Genomic DNA, 19,622 nt, shown 5'->3' with positions numbered 1-19,622 from the left:
TGAAAAAAAGCAGCATAGTTTGCCATTACAATGGACTTAAAAAAAAGACCGTATCATCATTGCAAGATATATATATATATATATATATATATATATAGTATTGATATACATAGTATAATCAGTTATTAGTTTCTTAAGAAATTCAAAACACCATTTTGGGAGGATAAATTTCATTCTTCAGGGCAAACACAGATCACAGGTAGCCCTGGAGCTGAGGAATAGCTTTGATTTTTAGTAAAATTTGTGAGTCCACAGCTTTCTGATCAATCTTGCACTACTCTGTAGTCTTGTTTCTCTTTTTCTGTGTCAGAGATCTCACCTTCCTAGTGTCTGGGCTTCTGCAGCTGCTTCTTGAAGTAAGCATCAATAAGATGTTTTGGTATTTTTATGTTGCTGATGTCAATTTTCGTTGAGGTGGAAATGACAAATTTCTGGTGTGTTCGAACTCCACCTGATTAAGAGATATTTTTGAAGATTGACAAAATTTATTTCTGGTAAAAATTCTCAGCATAGTAGGAATAGAAGGGAATTTTTCTCTACTGGAAACAGGAATCTTTGAAAAATATTACAATTGACGTATTAATGATAAAAGACTGAGTATTCCCTCCCAAAGACTGGGAATGAGGAAGAATGCCCACTTTTGCCACTTCTTTTGAACGTTATACACAGGAGGTTCTAGCCAGTGCAGTAAGATTTGATCAAGAGAGAGGTATCTAGATTGGAAAGGAAGAAGGAAAAATTGGCTTTATTCTTGGATAGGAAAATCCTAGGGAATCTACAAAATAAGCTACTAGAACTACAAGTCAGTTTAATGCGATTGCAGCATACGTTATCAGTATGCAATGTGTTTGTATTTGTCAGCAGTGAACAATTGGAAATTGAGATTTAAAAATAAACCTTTTAAAATACATCCAAAGAGATGAGACACTTAAGGATAACTGATAAAAGATGCTTAAGACCTATGTACTAAAAACTATAAGACATTGCTGAGAGTAATATTAAAGAGGCCTAAATAAATGGAAAAAAATAAATTGTTTTCATTTATCAGAAGACACCGTGGTAAGATACTTTTTACAAATTGGCTTGTAGATCTGCTGATGCTATTCTAATCAAAATCTTGACAGGATTCTGGTGTATAGAAATTGGCAAGTTTCTAAAATTTTTATGGAAAAACAAAGGGCTTAGAATAATCCAAACAACTCTGATAAAGAATGTACCTGGCCAGGCGCGGTGGCTCACACTTGTAATCCCAGCACTTTGGGAGGCTGAGGCGGGTGAATCATCTGAACTCAGGAGTTTAAGACCAGCCTGGGCAACATGGCAAAACCCCATCTCTACCAAAAATACGAAAAATTAGCCTTGTGTGGTGGCATGTACCTGTAGTCCCAGCTACTTGGGAGGCTGAGGTGGGAGAATCACTTCAGCCTGGGAGGCAGAGGTAGCAGTGAACTGAAGTCATGCCACTGCACTCCAGTCTGGGTGACATAGTGAGATTCTGTCTCAAAAAAGAAAAAAAATTAATGTTCTAAATTATGGTGACACTATATGTTGTAATTAGTAAATATGTCCATATATATAAAATACAGATATATGGTTAGGGATAGAAATTTGATTTAGATATGAATATTTAAATAATTTGCCATGTAACAGATTAAAGGAGATAATTTATGATATTAATAGTGAATACCGTTAAATTGATAAAACTTCAACATTTATTTATTTTCTATTAACATTTATTTTTTATTTAAAAAATGGCTCTTAGCATGCGGATCTGAATATTGGAAAAATGGTGGTTCTCATTTTCATCGGTGATCTCATTGCAATTCTGATGAAAACTTTAACAGCTTTTTACATGAAACATGAAAAGCAGAATTTGTAATTTATATGGAAATGCAAAGGCCCTAGAAATAACCAGGTCAATCTTGAAGAACAACGGCAGAATGGGAGAATTTATTGTATATCAAGAGTTATAAGACTACCACATTTAATATGGAAGATACTGGCTTGACTATAGAATGAATAGACATGTAAAACAGCGTAGAGAGGCTACAGGCTGGGTGCTGTGGCTCACGCCTGTCATCCCAGCACTTTGTGGAGCCAAGGCAGGAGGATCACTTGAGCCCAGGAGTTTGAGACCTGCCTGGGCAACAGAGCAAGACCCCCCCGTCTCTACTAAAAATTAAAAAAAAAAAAAAATGTGGCTAATGGCATGGTAGCTCATGCCTGTGATCCCAGCTACTTGGTAGGCTGAGATGAGTATGGCTTGAATCCAGGAGGTTGAGGCTGCATTGAGCCATGATAGCACCACTGCACTCCAGCCTGGGAGACAAGAGTGAGACCCTGTCTCAAAAATAAAAATTAAGGCCAAGTATGATGGCTCACGCCTATAATCCTAGCACTTTGGGAGGCTGAGGTGGGCGGATTGCCTGAGCTCAGGAGTTTGAGATTAGCCTGGACAACATGGCGAAATCTTGTCTGTACTAAAAATACAAAAATTTGGTCGTGCATGGCGGTGTGCTCTTGTAATCCCAGCTACTTGGGAGGCTGAGGCATGAGAATCTCTTGATCCCAGGAGACCGGGGTTGCAGTGAGCCTAGATCACATCATTGCACTGGGTGACAAAGTGAGACTCTATCATAAAATAAAATAAAATAAAATGATTAAAACATAAATGAACCCTTGAATTGACAGGAATAAGGAAAGGATGATCTTTTCAACAGATGGTGATAGGATTATTGTACATCCATATGGGAAAAAAGAGTAACTATTTATTTCTCACACTATACGTGGAAATAACTTATAGGTATGTTATAAACCTAATTTTCAGTTACCAAACAATACAGCATTTAGAAGATGCAGGCACGTGTATACAGGATCTCATATTAGGAAAAATTTCTTAAACATGACAGAAGAAAACCAATTCTTAAGGAAAAGATCAACACATTTGACAACTGTAAGATAAGACATTCAGGGGCTGGGCACGGTGGCTTATGCCTATGATCCCAGCACTTTGGGAGGCTGAGATGGGTGGATCACTTGTGGTCAGGAATTGTGATATCTAAGGACCTATATCCAGAATATATAAAAGTGCTGCAAATTAATAATAAACAACCCTGTAGAATAAATGAGCAAGAGTTTTAAAAGCATTTCATAAAGTGAAATGTTGAATATTTCCTTTGTAATTGAAGAAATCGAAATCCATTGTGAGATTCTACTAGATGCCTGCCAGAATGGTTATCATTACAAGCCTCTGATAATACCAGCTGTTGATAAAGATAGTTAACAATGGGAAATCTCCTATACCGCTTATGGAGAAATAACTAGGTATAGCCACTTTGGAAAATAAGTTTGACAGTATCTACTAAAGTTGAAGATTCATTATCTTCTTGATGGAGCAGTTTGACTCCAGAGCAGGCGTCCCCAAACTTTTTACACAGGGGGCCAGTTCACTGTCCCTCAGACCTTTGGAGGGCCGCCACATACAGTGCTCCTCTCACTGACCACCAATGAAAGAGGTGCCCCTTCCTGAGGTGCGGCGGGGGGCCGGATAAATGGCCTCAGGGGGCCGCAGTTTGGGGACGCCTGCTCCAGAGTAACAAGCAGAACTGCATTATATAACAATATTTACGGTCATGATTCTTTTTTTTTTTTTTTTGAGACGGAGTTTCACTCTTGTTACCCAGGCTGGAGTGCAATGGCACGATCTCGGCTCACCGCAACCTCCGCCTCCTGGGTTCAGGCAATTCTCCTGCCTCAGCCTCCTGAGTAGCTGGGATTACAGGCACGCACCACCATGCCCAGCTAATTTTTTGTATTTTTAGTAGAGACGGGGTTTCACCATGTTGACCAGGTTGGTCTCGATCTCTCGACCTCGTGATCCACCCGCCTCAGCCTCCCAAAGTGCTGGGATTACAGGCTTGAGCCACCGCGCCCAGCAATGATTCTTACAGTATCTAAAACCTGTAAACAACCCTAAATGTTTAATAACAATAGAAGAATAAACAGTAGTATGAATATTCAGTGAAATAACATACCACAGTGCAAATAAATGAATTACAACTATGTGTATCAGCATAGATGAATTTTACAAATAAAATGTTGAGAGGGAAAAAAGCCAGGTAAAAGAAATGTATCTTTGATTTCATTAATAAAAACTTTAAAAGTAGGCAAAATTAAGCTACGATATTTAGGAGTTATACTTTGACATTAGAAAAAGGAAAGCAAGCTATCATTTAAGTGCCTTTTTTATAGGAAGAGGAGGGATTGTGATTGAGAAAGTATTCTAGAATTGATAGCACTGTCCTATTTCTTGTATAGTGTTTACATGGATGTATAGTTCTTAATATGTATTGAACTGTACATTGTTTATGTACTTTTCTTTATAAGTGTTATATTTCATTATAAAGATATTCAAAATGCCTACAGAAATGAGAGGAAGAGGAACATGGTGTTTTAGTGTGCTATTATTAGCATGGAAGTTTTGTATGTCTTCTAAGCGTAATGCTATTCATTTATGCTGCAACTACTGTAGACACTGCTGGGAGTGAGGAGGTAGAATACAGGCAATTAAAACAAGTCCATCTCTCTAAGAGGTTACTGTCAATTTAATGAAATAGGTATATGGTGAAAAGATACATATTGAAATTTTAAATGCCACAAGTAACTAAATTCCTGTAATGTTTTAAGTGTCATGAATAAAAGACTTACTGAGAAGCTAGAAGACAGGGTGATAAAGCTAGGGGACTTGGGGAAAGTAATATATATATTAGGAGGCATTTCAGTAGAACTGAGGAGATCATTTCTTTTGTTAAAAGCGATTTCCTTTCTTGACTCCTGTCAATGAATATGTGCTACTCAGGTTCTCCCCTTAATTCTGCTTTTTCCTGTCTAGTGTTGTTCTTTTTTCCTGAGTTTCAGGGAAAGAGTAGGAGACTCTCTTGTGTCATTATAAGGGGGAATAAAGAGATGCTCTATCTTGGATCCTAGCCTGTGTAAAGGAATCAAGTGAACAGTGGGGCCAGTGGAGAGTGAGGGATCAGTGTCTTGTTCTTGTCTTTGTGGGGAGTCTGTTTTCATGACTTCAGCTATAGACTCTGTTGATGACAGTCCTGATTTTTAATTCCCATGCTATTTTATTTATTTACATATATTTTGAGAGAGAGAGGGTCTTGCTCTGTCCCCCAGGCTGGAGTGCTGTGTCTTAATCATAGCTAACTGTATCCTTGATCTTCCTGGCTCAAGCGATCCTTCCAACTTAACCTCTGGAGCAGCTAGAACTACGGGTGCATACCATCATGCCCAGCTAAAGCTTTTTATATTCTGTAGAGACAGGGTCTTGCTATGTTGTCCAGGCTGGTTCTGGACTCCTGGCCTCAAGAGATCTTCCCACATTGGCTTCTGTATTAGGATTATAGGTGTGAGCTACTGCACCTGGCTCCCTACCCTATTTTTAGTATGTTGTTTTCCTTCTGATCGTAAACATGTTATAAACAGAACTGAACTCTTCCCTTTTCAATTAGCTCCTTTTATGAACTCTCCTATTTATTGGAAGCTCCATTTCTCACTTTTTCCCACTCTGATGACAGGTTAACCATTTTCTGCTTATTCACAGTTGAAATTTTAAAATTGTCATTGATTCTCTGTGAGAGATTTTTTTTTTTTTTTTTTTTTGAGACGCAGTTTTGCTCTTGTTACCCAGGCTGGAGTGCAATGGCGCGATCTCGGCTCACCGCAACCTCCGCCTCCTGGGTTCAGGCAATTCTCCTGCCTCAGTCTCCTGAGTAGCTGGGATTACAGGCACATGCCACCATGCCCAGCTGATTTTTTGTATTTTTAGTAGAGACGGGGTTTCACCATGTTGACCAGGATGGTCTTGATCTCTCGACCTCGTGATCCACCCGCCTCGGCCTCCCAAAGTGCTGGGATTACAGGCTTGAGCCACCGTGCCTGGCCTCTGTGAGAGATTAAGAGAAGTATGAATAATCATTCTTGACACCTTAAGAGGTTGTGTGTGTGTGTGTGTGTGTGTGTGTGTGTTTAGAAGTACTGTACTGTGTATTGTGTAGTTATTATTTCAAAAGAAAAAGGTGGAAGGGACCTTTACTTGGTATAATGCTTAGTTTATGGAGGCTTAGAAAATCCTTGAAAGATTGTAGATAGAAGTCCAAAACGTCTTGCCCTAAAGCCATTTTTGTTTCTGTCTTATAATTAATATGTGTATAAAATAATGAGCTACACTGAACAAGAAAGTTTTACCAGATGTGTGGTAGACCCCTTAATGCCCCGTTCACTGGAAGGGCAAATCTCAAAAGACATACTTGTACATACTTACTACACATGCTACTTATTTTCTTTCCTGTTTTTTCTCTTAAGCACCTAACCATATTCCAAAACATTTTCCTTACTCGTCATACTGCCTATCTCATCTTACTTCCCCCCAAAAACTACATGAGGGCAAGGATTTTTGTCAGTTTTATTCATTGTTGTATTTGCAAAGTCTAATACATAGTAGAAATTCAAATATTTGAATGCATGCATGAACATTGGTGTCTTAGAAACCTTTGTGCCATCTCTACAAAAAAGTTAAAAAACGTTAGCCAAGCATGGTGGTGTGTGCTTATAGTCTCAGCTACAAGCTGAGGCAATGGGAAGATCCTTTGAGTCTGGGAGGTCAAGACTGTGTTAGAGTCTCAAACTCTGTTTCAAAATAAAAAACAGCCCAGAAACGTTTAGGTTTAAATGTATATTATAAAGGAGCTACGTTTTAAAAGGTAGATGACAGAAACTACAGCTGGCTAAGTAATTGACTCAATCACTTTCTAGGTTTGCTGTCCCCATCCCTCACCCCGTATTTTAATTTTTGAACCTTTATTCAGGATTTTGTGGTTGTGCTCTTATGTTTACCTCAGGAGCCCCTTAGACAAGTTGTTCCTCACCAGTTGTTCTTAATGTTCAGAGCAAATATACCACTTATGAAAATCAGGTAGTAGCTAGATTCTGCTTTGTCGTGAAAGATTAATTGAAGCAAGTATTTGAATTAAGTATGAATGTCACTCAGTCACTTTTTTTTTTTTTTTTTTGAGGCGGAATTTTGCTCTTGTTACCCAGGCTGGAGTGCAATGGCGCGATCTCGGCTCACCGCAACCTCCGCCTCCTGGGTTCAGGCAATTCTCCTGCCTCAGCCTCCTGAGTAGCTGGGATTACAGGCACGAGCCACCATGTCCAGCTAATTTTTTGTATTTTTAGTAGAGACGGGGTTTCACCACGTTGACCAGGATGGTCTCGATCTCTCGACCTCGTGATCCACCCGCCTCGGCCTCCCAAAGTGCTGGGATTACAGGCTTGAGCCACCGTGCCCGGCCACTCAGTCACATTTTATGTGACTTTAGGTAAAAGGTTTTGGGGCTTTGGCTTTGAACCAGTCCTCTTTGAGGACTGACCATTAAAACGTAGAAATACATTTGCTTCACTATAGCTGCTTTCTTTGTGGGAATGGGCAGTTTACGTAAAGAATAAAACCAATAGTGCTTGGCATAGTGGCTGATTCCTGTAATCCCAATAACTCAGGAGGCTGAGGCCATAGGATTGCATGAGGCCAGGAGTTCAAAACCAGCCTGGGTAGCATAGTGAGACCTGGCCTCTGGGGGAGGGGTGGGGAGGGAATTTTTTTTTTCTTTATATTACCTTTAATCAACTCTTTTTTTTTTTTGAGACGGAGTTTCGCTCTTGTTACCCAGGCTGGAGTGCAATGGCGCGATCTCGGCTCACCGCAACCTCCGCCTCCTGGGCTCAGGCAATTCTCCTGCCTCAGCCTCCTGAGTCGCTGGGATTACAGGCACGCGCCACCACGCCCAGCTAATTTTTTGTATTTTTAGTAGAGACGGGGTTTCACCATGTTGACCAGGATGGTCTCGATCTCTCGACCTCGTGATCCACCCGCCTCGGCCTCCCAAAGTGCTGGGATTACAGGCTTGAGCCACCGCGCCCGGCCTAATCAACTCTTAACACCTAAAAAAATTTTTTTAAGGCCAGGCCTAATCAACTCTTAACACCTAAAAAAATTTTTTTAAGGCCAGGCCTAATCAACTCTTAACACCTAAAAAAATTTTTTTAAGGCCAGGCGCAGGGGCTCAAGCCTGTAATCCCAGCACTTTGGGAGGCCGAGGCGGGTGGATCACGAGGTCGAGAGATCGAGACCATCCTGGTAAACATGGTGAAACCCCGTCTCTACTAAAAATACAAAAAATTGGCTGGGCGTGGTGGCGCGTGCCTGTAATCCCAGCGACTCAGGAGGCTGAGGCAGGAGAATTGCCTGAGCCCAGGAGGCGGAGGTTGCGGTGAGCCGAGATTGCGCCATTGCACTCCAGCCTGGGTAACAAGAGCGAAACTCCGTCTCAAAAAAAAAAAAAAAAATTTTTTTTTTAAAGACATAATCAGGCATGGTGGCATGTACCTGTAGACCTAGCTTCTTAGAAGCTTGAGGCAGGAAGATCACTTGAGCCAGGAGGCCACAGTGATCCATGATTATGCCACTGCCTGGGCTACAGGGTGAGACTTGGACTCTTAAAAAAATAAGTAAACCCAGGAGCCTCTTAACCTAGATCTTCTTTTTAATTTGATTAAGTAATCAATGCATGTTTTCCTTTGTGCAGAATTTTTTTGGGATTATTTTTTAACAAGTAGAAATTGCATATATTAATGGTGTATAACTTGACATTTTGATATAAATTGTGGAATGGTGTACAGAACTTCTTGGTAGTATGATTTTTACCTCAGTTGGATTTCATTGAGTCTATATTGACATAAATGTTTTTGCTCCTATGCTGAGTTCAGGTTGTCTTTTGATTACAATTTGTCATTAGAATGCAGCAATGACGGCTTGGTCTCTGGAATCAGATTAACAGGGTTTGATTCTGGTTCTGCCTCTTAGTGGTTGGACATCCCTGAACCTCAGCTTCTGTAGCATGGGAATAATAATATCTTTCTCAAGAAGTGTTGGAGTTAAAACACATGAAGTGCTTAGTATAGGTGCTTGGAACAGTGCTTATAACTGTTGAATAGTAAGGTTTAGTAAATGTTTGTTATTATTTAGAAATAAAGTATAGTTAAAAGTTATCTTTTTAACCAGGCACGGTGGCTCACAACTGTAATCCATCACTTTGGGAGGCCAGAGTGGGTGGATTACTAGAGGCCAGGAGTTCAAGACTAACCTGGCCAACATGGCAAAATCCTATCTCTATTAAAAATATAAAAATCAGCCAGGTGTGGTGGCACATGCCTGTAATCCCAGCTACTCTGGTGACTGAGGCAGGAGAATCGCCTGAACCTGGAAGATGGAGGTTGCTATGAGGCAAGATCACAACACTGAGCTCTGCCCTGGGCAACAGAGTGAGACTGTGTCTCAAAAAAAAAAAAAAAAAAAGGTGTTTTGCAGTAAGATCTTCTCTGACCCTGCTAAATATAATGGCATCCCCTTTTAATTCTTCATTTCTTAATTACCTTGCTGTGTTTTTCTATATGGCTTACCTTTACTTGATATTAGTATTTATTAGTTTGTCTTCTTCTACTGGATTTTAAACTCTTAGGGCAAGGACTTTGTTTTATTCATAGCTGTGTTCATTCTAGTGCCTAAAACAGTATCTGGTTGGTAGCTGCTGTTCAACAAATATTTGATTTTTGATGAATAAATTAAGGTATATGAATGCAATTTAATGCCCCTTTTTAGGGGGCATCTGTTTGATTATTTTAACAAGTTAACTGCCTTTTGTGAGGGAACGTATTTTGTTTTGGCAGGGCCTCAGTATTGATCTTTTGTTGCCAAAAGCACCTAAAATCTTATTCTTCTTTTTTGTTAAGCTATATGTGAAACAGAGCCTGAACAGCCTGTTCGACATTACCCATTATGGGTAAAAGTAGAAGGTGAAGTAGATCCAGAACCAGTTTATATCCCCACGCCTTCTGTCATTGAGCCTATGAAACCATTGTTATTGCCTCAACCAGAAGTTTTATCTACTACTGTGAAGGGCAAACTGGTCACTGGAATTAAATCTGCACGGTCATATACTCCCAAACCCAATCCTGTGGTAAGTCTGGAATTTAATCTTTTATTACAAGTTACCAAAGTCATGTGTAAAGATGATGTGTTTCAACCAGATTTTTGGTTATTTCGTGAATCATTTTGCTTTCAGTAATATGTTTATAAGTCATCTTCCTTTCTTTCTGGTTTAATCAGTTTAGTTCTGGCACTTTTAAAATGTCTTAAAAGTAGAAATGAATAGTAATAATTTTAAAAAATAGCCATCTCCTCTTCAAGATCATAGATGGACTTTTTACATGGCTTGGAAAAAGTTTTTTTAAAGATATTACTCCTATATTGTAGAATATTAATAAGATATGCAGTATTTATTATGAGTAGAAGAACATTAAGAAAAAGCTTTTAAAAGCAAATTTTAAAATGCACAACAATATCAATAAAGTTTAAGATTTAAAGTAACATTTTATATAATGTGACTGTTAAAACTTGGAGGTAGAAGTAGGAAGTTTTTGGCTGGGTGCAGTGGCTCACACCTGTAGCACTTTGGGAGGTTGAGGCAGGTGGATCAAGAGGTTAGGAGTTCAAGACCAGCCTTGCCAACATAGTGAAACCCCGTCTCTACTAAAAAATACAAAAATTAGCTGGGCATGGTGGCACGTGCCTGCAGTCCCAGCTATTCGGGAGTCTGAAGCAGGAGAATCGCTGGGACCTGGGAGTTGGAGGTTGCAGTGAGCCGAGATTATGCCACTGCACTCCAGCCCGGTCAACAGAGTGAGACTTAAGACTGGAAAAAAGAAAGATAGGAAGTTATTCATTGTGTTAATGGCTTAAGCAGGTCTTATTATCAAATTCATGTGTCTTCATAGGCCATTAGATTGAAGAAAAGTTCTATACTATGATGCTACTGAGTGTGTTTTCTGTAGCAGAGCTGTTATGGTATAAAACTGTTTCCAGTCTGTGATGAAATACATATCGTTGACCCTTAAAAAAGGCAAGGTAGCTGGGCATGGTGAGTCACGCTTGTAATTCCAGCACTTCGATAGGCTGAGGCCAGTGGGTCACCTGAGGTTGGGAATTTGACACCAGCCTGGCCAACATGGTGAAACTGTCTCTACTAAAAATACAAAAAGTTAGTCAGGCATGGTGGCTCATACCTGTAATCCCAGCTACTAGGGAGACTGAGGCAGGAAAATTGCTTGATCCTGGAAGGCGGAGGTTGCCATGAGCCGAGTTGTGCCACTGCACTTCAGCCTGGGTGACAGAACAAGACTCCTTCTCAAAAAAAAAAAAAAGAAAAAGAAAAAGAAAGAAAAAGGGTTAACGCCACTAATCTTTCACACGGTCAAATTTCTACATGTAACTTTCCACTCCCCCCAAACTGAACTCTTAATAGTTTACTGTTGACTGGAAGCCTTACCAATAACATAAACAGTCAATCATCACATTTTTATGTTATATATAGTATATACTATCTTCTTATGAGCTATGGAAAAGAAAATGTTACTAAGAAAATAAGGAAAAGAAAATATAGTTATTATTCATTACTGGATCATCATAAAGGTCTTCATACTCACTATCTTCACATTGAGTAGTCTGAGGAAGAAGAAGGGTTAATTTTACTGCCTTGGTGACAGAGGTGGAAAAAATCCACGTGAGTGATTTTTAACACAGTTCAAACCTGTGTTAAAACCTGTGTTTCAAACCAGGGGTTAACTGTATAGAAAATGAGAGTAAATATTGATAAATTTCTACTGCAAGTTGGTTAGACTGAATCTAATATTAAAAAACTTAAATTTTATGTGTATTTAGTTTTTCTAGTAATTTATTGTATTTATTAAAGTATCAGTCTGTGAGGGACTGTAACTAACAGTGTATCCTTCACCATAGATAATTTGAAATGCACTGCTCTGGTATGATCTGAAATTTCCTCATAGAGAACTGGATCCTTTCTGACTGCCCTAAGATCCTAAGATTCAGCACATATGAACTGTAGTTGTGCTGTTTGATTTTAAAGTTTGCGTTTAAAAATTTCAACTATTGTTAGAGGAAAAAAAGATTAAACATTCCTTTTCTTTTGGAATCTAGGGGACTTTTTTCCCATTGTATGGAATGTTTTGTTGTATCAAATTTACAGATTCGGGAAGAGGACAAAGATCCAGTCTACTTGTACTTTGAAAGTATGATGACTTGTGCTCGAGTTCGAGTATATGAGAGAAAAAAAGAGGACCAGAGACAACTATCCTCTTCCTCCTCCCCATCTCCATCATTTCAGCAGCAGAGTTCATGTCATTCTAGCCCTGAGAACCATAATAATGCAAAGGTGAGTTTCTTGTTCCATAGTTTCTTTTTAACTTCCAATTCCCTGTTTTTGGTATTAAAATTTGCATTACTATCAGAATAATTAATTTACTAATTATCCTACAGGGCAGGGCAGAGAAGGCGTATGTGATATGTATGTCAGTTTATTTCTCTGTGTACCTATTGTATGGTATGTCTCTTAGTGTTATTACAAGTGTTATTCTTTCTTGGTTAGGTTTGGTGGCTCGCGTGTCTAATCCTAGCACTTTGGGAGGCAGAGGCAGAGGCAGGCGGATTGGTTGAGCCCAGGAGTTCGAGACCAACCTGGGCAACATGGCAAAACCCTATCTTTACTAAAAATACAAAAAAAGAAAAAATTAGCTGGGCCTGGTGCTGCATGGCTGTAATCCCAGCTGCTTGGGGCACTGAGGAAAAAGAATTGCTTGAACCTGGGAGGCGGAGGTTGGAGACTGCAGTGAACTGCAGTCATGCCACTGTACTTCAGCTTAGGTGACAGTGAGACTCTGTCTCAAAAAAAAAAAAAAAAGTATTATTCTTTCTTTTCCTCCTTCTCCTCCTTCTCCTTCTCCTTCTTCTTCTTCTTCTTTCTTTTCTTCTTTCTTTTCTTCTTCTTTTCTTCTTCTTCTTTCTTTCTTTCTTTCTTTCTTTTCTTTCTTTCTTTCTTTCCTCCTTCTTCTTCTGCTTCTGCTTCTGCTTCTGCTTCTGCTTCTGCTTCTGCTTCTGCTTCTGCTGCTTCTGCTTCTTCTTTCTTCTGCTTCTTCTTCCTTTTTTTTTTTTTGGTTATGATAATCTTTTATTTCTTTTAGAGATATAGTTTTGTTCTTGTTGCCCAGGCTGGAGTACAGTGGCGCAGTCTCATCTCTGTGCAACCTCCGCCTCCTGGGTTCAAGCAATTGACCTGCCTCAGCCTGCCGAGAAGCCAGGATTACAGGTGCTCGCCACCACATTCAGCTAATTTTTTGTATTTTTAGTGGAGATGGGGTTTCATCATACTGGCCAGACTGGCCTTGAATCCCTGACTTCAGATGATCAGCCTGCCTTGGCCACCCAAAGTGTTGGGATTATAGGCGTGAGCCACTGCACCCAGCCGCATTTGTACTCAGCACTTTGGGAGGCTGAGGTGAGCTGATCACCTGAGTTCGGGAGTTCGAGATCAGCCTGGCCAACATGGTGAAACCCTGTCTCTACTAAAAATATAAAATGTTAGCCGGATGTGGTAGTGGGCACCCTGAGGCAGGAGAATCGATTGAACCTGGAAGGTGGGAGTTGCACTGAGCTGAGACTATGTTATGAGTCATGTATTAGTGATTATTTTGCAGAGATAAAGAGAGTAACATTATCTTTAAATGAAGAGGAAAAACAAAGGACATCCAACCAATTTTCTATGCTTCGTTTTTCATTTCCTGGAAAATTAAGGATGAAAGACATTCATAAAGGCAGCATTAATGCCAGTTCTTCTGAAAAGCTCTTGTATATTAAAACAGAATAAGTATGACGGTAGTTTATTTTATTTTATTTTATTTTATTTTATTTTTGAGATGGAATCTTGCTTTGTCACCCAGGCTGAAGTACAGTGGCATGAGTTTGGCTTGCTGCAGGCCTTGCCTCCCGGGTTCCAGCAATTCTCCTGCCTCAGCTTCCTGAGCAGCTGGGATTACAGCAGCACTCCACCATGCCCAGCTAATTTTATAGTTTTTTTATTTCAGATCTCATGATAAGTAAAAACTTTATTAGCTATATTTAAAAATTATGTAGTTAAACCAGGAAAATAACTATGTATCTATGAGGAAAAAATTTTAATTGCCTTTTTAGTGTATTTTAAAATTCTCTCATAACAATCTTAACAATTTTAATAAAAACTCTTTAAAATAAACTTAATGAGAAAGAAGGAAAGACAGAGCATCAAGTTTTTAAAGTAGTTAATATACTACTTTTAGTTAATGTTATGTCATTTTGGATAAAAAAAACTTGTCTATTTTCTCAGCTTTCAGAAGGTAGGTTTGAGTGGGGCTTTCAGGGACTCCCTATTCTCCAGTTTGTTTAAAATACCCATGAATTAATTTTTAAAAAGTAAACTTTTATCAATAAAGACACAAGAAATTATTTTTTCAAAGTAAAGTTATTTGTAGCGTATAATCCTAATTAAATACTATGCCATTTGATCCCAGTACTTACTGAAACTTGGTTGATGGTAAGATCATTTTCTCAATTTTAAGAAATGGGATTAGGCATCTCTCAGACATGTAGAGAGGCAGGACATTGGAGAATAACACTAATAAGAGTTTCTTGTCTTACTGCCACTGCCCAATTATACATTCTCCTATTTGATCTTGTTACTGTTTACCATGTGTCAAGTAGTGTGCCAGTGTGCTGTGCAATTATATGTACTACATATTTTACCATATGAGTTTGGTGGTATTATCCCTGTTGCACACATGAGGCAAGAAGGCTTAAGTTATATTGCTAGCAAGCAGTGGAGCCAGCATTTAAGACTGAGTATACTTGACACCAAAGGCTTTTTTTGTTTTGTTTTGTTTTTAAAGAAAAAGGCCCCCAAATCCATTTTGTTATCCTTATTGTATACTGTGAAACCTGAAAGACTCAATGTGACATTTGCTTGAGCCACATAATGCTGTCTAAGTGGTTATATCCTCTGCTAATGTAAGAGCTGATAAATTTTTAGATGACCAAGGGGAACACTTACTTATTGTGAAGTGGGAGATATTTTAGTCCTTCATTACAATATGCAGTTGTTATGGCATTTAAGTTTCTCATGTCTTGCTTCCGTGATTTCAGCTTTTGTTATCATTGCTGTTGTAATGGTAACTATGGAGCTATACCAAATTGTTTTAAATTTGCTGTTCATCCTCTGTGGCCTGTCTAGGGACACATTCTACATATATGTAAAATGTAGGTTAGGTTAGCATGTGCCTGGTACATTTTAGGTATCCTGTAAACACTAGCTTTCATCGTTATCTGCCCAGACCAAAATCTGCTACTAATACATCAACTACACAGATTAAATGGAAACTGCCATCATCCTGTAGCTCTTGCCTCCTTGGCAACAGTGTTCTGGGTCATAGGGTGGTGTCTGACCCAAAATGAACCATTCAGATTCCTAAGAATTTTAAAAATTGGAACTAAGTGCTGCTCTGCTTTGTCTATGGAGTAGCCTTTTTTTTTTTTTTTTTTTTTTTTTATTCCCGTGCTTTCTTTTTTTTTTTTTAAGACGGAGTCTCGCTCAGTCACCGAGGCTGGATCGGTGTAGTGGCATGATCTTGGCTCACTGCAACCACTGTCTCCTGGGTTGAAGCGATTCTCCCGTTTCAGCCTCCCGAGTAGCTGGGATTACAGGCACCTGCCATCATGTCTGGCTAATTTTTGTATTTTGGTAGAGACGGGGTTTCACCATATTGGCCAGGGTGGTCTTGAACTCCTGACCTCATTTGATCCACATACCCCGCCTCCCAGAGTGTTAGGATTACAGGTGTGAGCCATCATGCCTGGCTTGTTCCTCTTCTTTCTCAATATACTTGCTTTCACTTAAAAAAAAATTGGAACTAAGGAAAGAGGGTGGTCTCTCCTGATTAGTGAAAGTGGAATGGTAAAAGAATCTAGATGGCAATGTTTCCAACCCATGGAGGAAGCTGGCATGAGAAACTGAGGCACACATTCACAGATAATTTAACTGAGGCATGCATTCACAGATATCCTTGTAGTTAGGCTCTACCTCTGCCCCTTCCATGGTTCAGCTGATGGCTGGGGGCTCCACCTTCACCTGTACTGCCACCTCAGTATCAGTGGTGACTGCCTAGAAAACCACTACAGGTATAAATCAGCAGTTTTCTTTTAAACAGCAATTTGTTAATAACAACAACAACAAATTTAAATGTGCATATCTTTTTGACCCTAAATTTTAAATATACCTGGCAGGTTGGTATATAGAAATACTAGCATGAGGGCACAGAGATGTGTATGTGTATTTACTGAAACATACATATATATAAGGCTATTCAGTGCCCTGTTGTTCTTAATAATGAAAACTTGGAGGCAGAATTCCTGTTAATAGAGGATTTGATAAATACATTAAAATGTATTATTTTTTCTGACCTTGGAGTAATTTTTAAGAATCCTGCTTTTATGGCCAGGCGCGGTGGCTCAAGCCTGTAATCCCAGCACTTTGGGAGGCCGAGGCAGGTGGATCACGAGGTCAAGAGATCGAGACCATCCTGGTCAACAAGGTGAAACCCCGTCTCTACTAAAAATACAAAAAAAGTTAGCTGGGCATGGTGGTGCGTGTCTGAAATCCCAGCTACTCAGAAGGCAGAGACAGGAGAATTGCCTGAACCCAGGAGGCGGAGGTTGCGGTGAGCCGAGATCGCGCCATTGCACTCCAGCCTGAGTAACAAGAGCGAAACTCCGTCTCAAAAAAAAAAAAAAAAAAAGAATCCTGGTTTTAATTATTTATCTGTAATTGTTAGGGTGTGCATCTTTCCACATTGGCAAATTTTCTTTTCTTTCTTTTTTTTTGGAGATAGGGTCTCTTTTGCCCAGGCTGGAGTGCAGTGGCGCGATCTTGACTCACTGCAGCCTTCACCTCCCTGGCTCAAGCGATCTTTCTGTTTCAACTTCCTCAAGTAACTGGGACCACAGGCGTGTGCCACCACTGGCGGCTAAGCTTTTGTATTTTTGTAGAGATGGGGTTTTGCACTCCTGGGCTCAAGTGATTTGCCCACCTCTGCTTCTCAGAATGCTGAGATGATAGACATGAGCCATCGAGGTGGCCTCACTTCATGAAATTTCTGAATAACTGCTGTTTGTTTCATTAAACAGTAAATATATTTCCTTCTTTACTGTAAAGTACAATGTGAATTATTTTCTTGATGACTCAGTCACTATCAAGGATATTAGGGAGCAAAACTACTTGTTTTATATGATAGTAATGTAGCTGTGCATGTGGATTGAAGCTGTTGACATTTTAATCATTCTAATAATTTAAACTTCGGAGAGAGATTTGGTGCTTGTGTCCAAGTTTCTGTGAGTACTGAATATATGTTAAAGTATTTCTGTGTTACCGTCTCCTTCAGGAACCTGATTCTGAACAGCAGCCCTTAAAACAGCTCACCTGTGACTTGGAGGATGATTCTGGTAAACTACAAGGTTAGAATGAAAACTAGATTTTAACGTTTTATAGAAATTATTTAGGTCTAGATTATATTAATAATGGGAGAAAACCCAAACCATCAATTCAGAACATGTCTGCCTACCCTATTTCAAACTTATGCCAAAAACAGAGACAATAAGTAAAAGTTTTTTCCCCCATTATTTGGTTGGTAACACTCCTGCTCTCAAAAATAAAAGAAAACTCATTCATGTTGTTATAGCATGTTGTTGCAAGAGACATTTAGGATGAGATCAGTGAATTTTTTTTTTAACCTCTTTCCAACCCCCAGCAATATTGGCATCATTAGCTATTGGTCCTCCATAGCTGCCACCTTTGGGGAAATCTAAAAGGAGAAAGGAAGGAATACTACTGTGATTTATCTAGCAGAGGCCACTGCCAGAATTAGTTGATGAGAGACAGTGGTCAGGGAGTTACCTATTTGATTTTGGTTATGCTTCCTAAGACTTCTGACATTTAAGCAGCAGGGCTTAACTTTTTAAAAGAAGTCATGGTACATACAAATAATGATAGTGTTTCTATAGCACATTGAGGTAAGTGGGGGAGGTTACTGGGGTGGAGGGAACCTGGCTGAGAGCATTAGCACCCTGAGAGGATTATGGGGTCCCTTGACATACAGGTACACTCACTGGGCAGCTGTTCTCAAGAAATCTAGGAGTCTAGTGAATACATATCTAGTGTACTTGTTGCCATGGATGGAATACTTTGGGGAGCTGAGTGATCTACATACAGTGTAGAAATGGAGCAGTCATATCTAGAGGCACAGAAGTAATTCAGAAGTATTTGCAGTAGAAATTAGAGGTATAGTACACTTCAAGTCAGAATGCTGTTTTTCTTGCTCTTCTTTTGGATTGACTCTAATGTTCACATGCTTCGAACATCTCGCAAGTAGCCTCACTTTCCCTGTATGGATAGCAACATAGTAACCTATACCAGTGAAGCTTAACCTTGGTTATACGTCATGCTTTTTTGCAAGCCAACCGCTAATCTAATAATTATGGCATTTAAGAGCAGTTTTAAGGGAACTCTATTAAAGCCCAGTCAGTGGGATAATTAGGACTATTGTAGTCTGTCTGTAATTTTTCTTACTGGAAAACTCTCAAATTGTGAAAGTTAATACATTTTAAGTTGCTACTGTGAAAGAGCATGAGAATGTGACATTTTTTTTCAGAGTGCCATACAAAATGCTGTGATGCAGAAATAGGCTTTCAACTTTTTTATTATTATTTCTCATCAGAAAAGAGCTGGAAGTCTTCCTGCAATGAAGGGGAATCCTCTTCTACTTCTTATATGCATCAGCGGTCACCTGGTGGTCCCACCAAACTGATTGAGATCATCTCAGACTGCAACTGGGAGGAGGATCGGAACAAGATTTTGAGCATCTTATCCCAGCACATCAATAGCAACATGCCACAATCACTTAAGGTGGGCAGCTTCATCATTGAGTTGGCTTCTCAGCGAAAGAGCCGGGGTGAGAAGAACCCTCCTGTTTATTCTTCTCGTGTGAAAATCTCTATGCCATCATGTCAAGACCAAGATGATATGGCTGAGAAATCTGGATCAGAGACTCCTGATGGTCCATTGTCCCCTGGGAAAATGGAGGATATCTCTCCTGTGCAGACAGATGCCCTGGATTCAGTGAGGGAGAGATTACATGGAGGCAAAGGTCTGCCTTTTTATGCAGGGCTTTCTCCTGCAGGGAAGCTTGTGGCCTATAAACGTAAACCCAGTTCAAGTACATCTGGGCTTATCCAGGTGAGAATTATCTTTAATCTGGGTATAGCACCTTTTTATACCTAGGTAGTATCATGATTTTTCACAGTCCTTTATGGGCCTGATATTCTTTATCTTTATGTTTCCTGGGAACTGGGTGACAAAATTATCATCTCTTTTTGTAATAGGCCTAGGTTAGATGTATACCTAGAGTGAATTTTTGTCACATTTATGAACAGAAATGTAGAGCCTTGTATTAGTTTATAATTTTCTTTCTTACCTTCCCAGAAAGTTGCTCTTCATAAACTTTATTGCCTGGGGCTCTAGTGATACTTTGACAATCAAGCAAGGATAGTTAGGGATTCAGTCTAGCTC

At 39.5% G+C, this 19,622-nt stretch overlaps 1 protein-coding gene across 22 annotated transcripts in view; it reads left to right on the top strand.

The window, feature by feature from the left end:
- The window catches only part of MGA (MAX dimerization protein MGA), a 172,920-nt gene that overhangs the window by 118,187 nt on the left and 35,111 nt on the right, over positions 1 to 19,622 (top strand). For 18 of the 22 annotated variants that reach the window (XM_074394040.1, XM_074394053.1, XM_074394044.1 and 15 more), the window contains 4 exons: positions 9,856 to 10,082; positions 12,168 to 12,353; positions 17,440 to 17,512; positions 18,772 to 19,289. In XM_074394040.1, coding sequence (XP_074250141.1) covers positions 9,856 to 10,082; positions 12,168 to 12,353; positions 17,440 to 17,512; positions 18,772 to 19,289 — 1,004 coding nt within the window. The remainder of the gene's footprint in view (positions 1 to 9,855; positions 10,083 to 12,167; positions 12,354 to 17,439; positions 17,513 to 18,771; positions 19,290 to 19,622) is intronic. The other 4 variants (XM_074394048.1, XM_074394047.1, XM_074394060.1 and 1 more) reach the window with 1 other exon arrangement.

This window comes from Saimiri boliviensis, chromosome 2, assembly GCF_048565385.1.
Source record: "Saimiri boliviensis isolate mSaiBol1 chromosome 2, mSaiBol1.pri, whole genome shotgun sequence".
Taxonomy (NCBI): Eukaryota; Metazoa; Chordata; class Mammalia; order Primates; family Cebidae; genus Saimiri; species Saimiri boliviensis.
Note: the sequence above shows the minus strand (reverse complement) of the source record. Positions and strands in the feature narration are given on the sequence as shown.